This window comes from Sminthopsis crassicaudata, chromosome 1 (genome assembly GCF_048593235.1).
Source record: "Sminthopsis crassicaudata isolate SCR6 chromosome 1, ASM4859323v1, whole genome shotgun sequence".
Taxonomy (NCBI): Eukaryota; Metazoa; Chordata; class Mammalia; order Dasyuromorphia; family Dasyuridae; genus Sminthopsis; species Sminthopsis crassicaudata.
The window spans coordinates 674514698-674517197 of NC_133617.1; the positions used below are offsets into that span (position 1 = coordinate 674514698).

The 2500-nt window shown below is 46.1% G+C and overlaps 1 protein-coding gene across 1 annotated transcript in view; it reads left to right on the forward strand.

Annotated features, from left to right (window-relative positions):
- The window catches only part of STAB1 (stabilin 1), a 49685-nt gene that overhangs the window by 13820 nt on the left and 33365 nt on the right, over nt 1–2500 (forward strand). The window contains 1 exon segment of the mRNA XM_074282691.1: nt 4–69. Coding sequence (XP_074138792.1) covers nt 4–69 — 66 coding nt within the window.

A 2500-nucleotide genomic window follows, 5' to 3' on the forward strand; every position in this document is an offset into this window, starting at 1 on the left:
ATCCATGACCCAGATGGTCTGAATGTGATGAAGAAGGGCTGTGCTCGATACTGTAACCAGACTGTTGTGGTGAGTGAATCACAGGAAATTTGGGAAGGGAGGGACCTGGGACAGGGAGTTGGGGCTGGGTGGGTGGGGTTGCAGGTCCTGTTTTGTGTGGGATGCCCCCTACAAGACTAAGGATGCCAGGGAGCTGTTGCCTGAGCGAGCCAATCAGGAGCAAGGTCTCCACTCTCTCCATCAGGGAGAGAAGAGGCAAATGAGAGCGCTTGGGATGGATTCTGAATAGGACTGAAAGGTTGAGTTGGAAGACATAGGATGGAGGGGATTAAATAATCCTAGGGATTTCATTAACAGTTTTAGATGGTCCAGGAACCAATTTTATAGCTGCCTCTGTCTCCCTGATAGTCTGCGGTCTGCCGGTCAATGTTTCCGGGATGATGGTGTGACAGTGACTACATGGGGCTAAATATCGTATACCCTCTATTTCTTCTACCTAAACTTCTTTCCCTGGCTGTATCTCTGGGCTTCTTTGCCTGGTTCTATTGTTCAGTCATGGCCAATTCTTTATGACCCCATTTGGGATTTTCTTTTCTTTCTTTTCCAACAGTTTCCGACAATTTCTAACATTTATTTTTACAAAATTTTGAATTTTAATTTTCCCCTCTCCTCTTTCTAAAACTATGGCAAAAAATTTGATATAGGCTCTATATGTGCAGTCATGTAACACATATTTCCACATCAGTCATGTGGTAAAAGGAAAAACAGACCAAAATAAAGGGGGGAAAACTGGGCTTTTCTTGGCAAAGACACGGGAGTGGTTTCCTTTCCTTTCCTACCTTATTTTACGACGAGGAACTGAGGCAGACAAGGTTAAGCAACTTGTTCAGGATTGCAGTTAGAAAGTATCACGAGGCTGGATTTGAACTCGTGAAGATGAGTCTTCATCCCGAGTCCCAGTGCGCTGTGTACTACGGCTGCTGCCTGGGTATAGGGCCCATTAACCCTTAGGGAGGGCTCTTTGCTCCAGGGGTAAAGATCAGGCAGTAGCAGTGGCTATGATGTAACAAACCATTGATCCCTCCTGCTAGGAACTCAGAGTCACAGGATGCAATTAGAAAAGCCTCCCTCTCCATCCTCTCAGTTGAGGTCATTTACCCAGAGTCCTCTCTTTTCTCCTTCTCCTTATCTGCTGTCACTCTGAGGTCTTCTGCCTCCTGCCCCACCTTCATTTCTGCCTCAAGGAAGAAGTGATCCCTTCCCTCACCAACAAAGACCCCTCTATATACATCCCTCATCCCACCCCGTCCCCTGCCCTCTTCTCCAGCAGATCACCCCCAACTGCCCCTGGCATCTCTCCTTCCTTTTTTATCACTCCCTTCTAAACTTTCTGCAACCTGACCTCCTACCTCAGAACCCACCTGCGACTTCCCCTTTTATCAGTGATCTTTTAACTGACCAACCTAATGGCTCTTACTCAGTCCTCCTTCTCAGCCTCTCTACAGCCTTCAAAACTGGATCATTCTCTGCCCTTGACAGGATCTTCTCTCTAGACTGGCTCCTGGTTCTCTTCTTCCATGACAACACCTCAGTCTCTTTTGCAGGATCTTCATCCACGCCCAGGCACACTAACTGTGGTGTTCCTAAACTCTGTCCTGGGCTCTCTCCTCTTCTTCTTCCTCCAGGATCTCTTGGTGATCTCATCAGCTCCCATGAGTCCAGTGATCATTTTTTTTTTTTAATTAAAGCCTTTTGGGGCAGCTAGGTGGCACAGTGGATAGAGCACCAGCCCTGCAGTCAGGAAGACCCAAGTTCAAATCTGACCTCACACTTCCTGGCTTTGTGCCCTGGGCAAGTCACTTAACCCCAGTTGCCTCAGGGAGGAAAAAAAGATTAATTAAAGCCTTTTAATTTTCAAAAGGTGCATTGATAATTTTTCAGCATTAACCTTTGCAAAACCCTATGTTCCAATTTTCCCCGTTTCTCCCCATCCCCTTCCCTAGATAGTAAGTAATCTAAAAATATATGTTAAGTCCAATATGTGCATATATATATTTATACAGTATCTTGCTGCACAAGAAAAATCAAATCAAAAAGAAAAAAATGGGAAAGAAAATAAAATTTAGACAAACAAAACAAAAAGAGTGAGAATGCTATGTTATGGTCCACCCTCAGTCCCCACAGTCCCCTCTCCGGGTGCAGATGGCTCTCTCCATCACAAGGTCATTGGAACCAGTCTGAATAGCTCATGGTTGACAAGCGCCTCGTCCATCAGAATCGACAACGCGGAAGACTCCAGTCCCCAGCTCACTTGAATCCCCAGTCTTGTGACCCCATCTGTCTTTTAGACCGCTCTAAGGGATGCCCCATAAGCACCTCAAAGGCAGCATTTCCGCGACAGAGCTCACTCTCTTTTCCCCAAAGCTTTTCTCGTCCAGACTATTTCTCCAATACTATTGCAGTACCACAAGCTCACAACGTTGAGGTCATCCTTAACTGC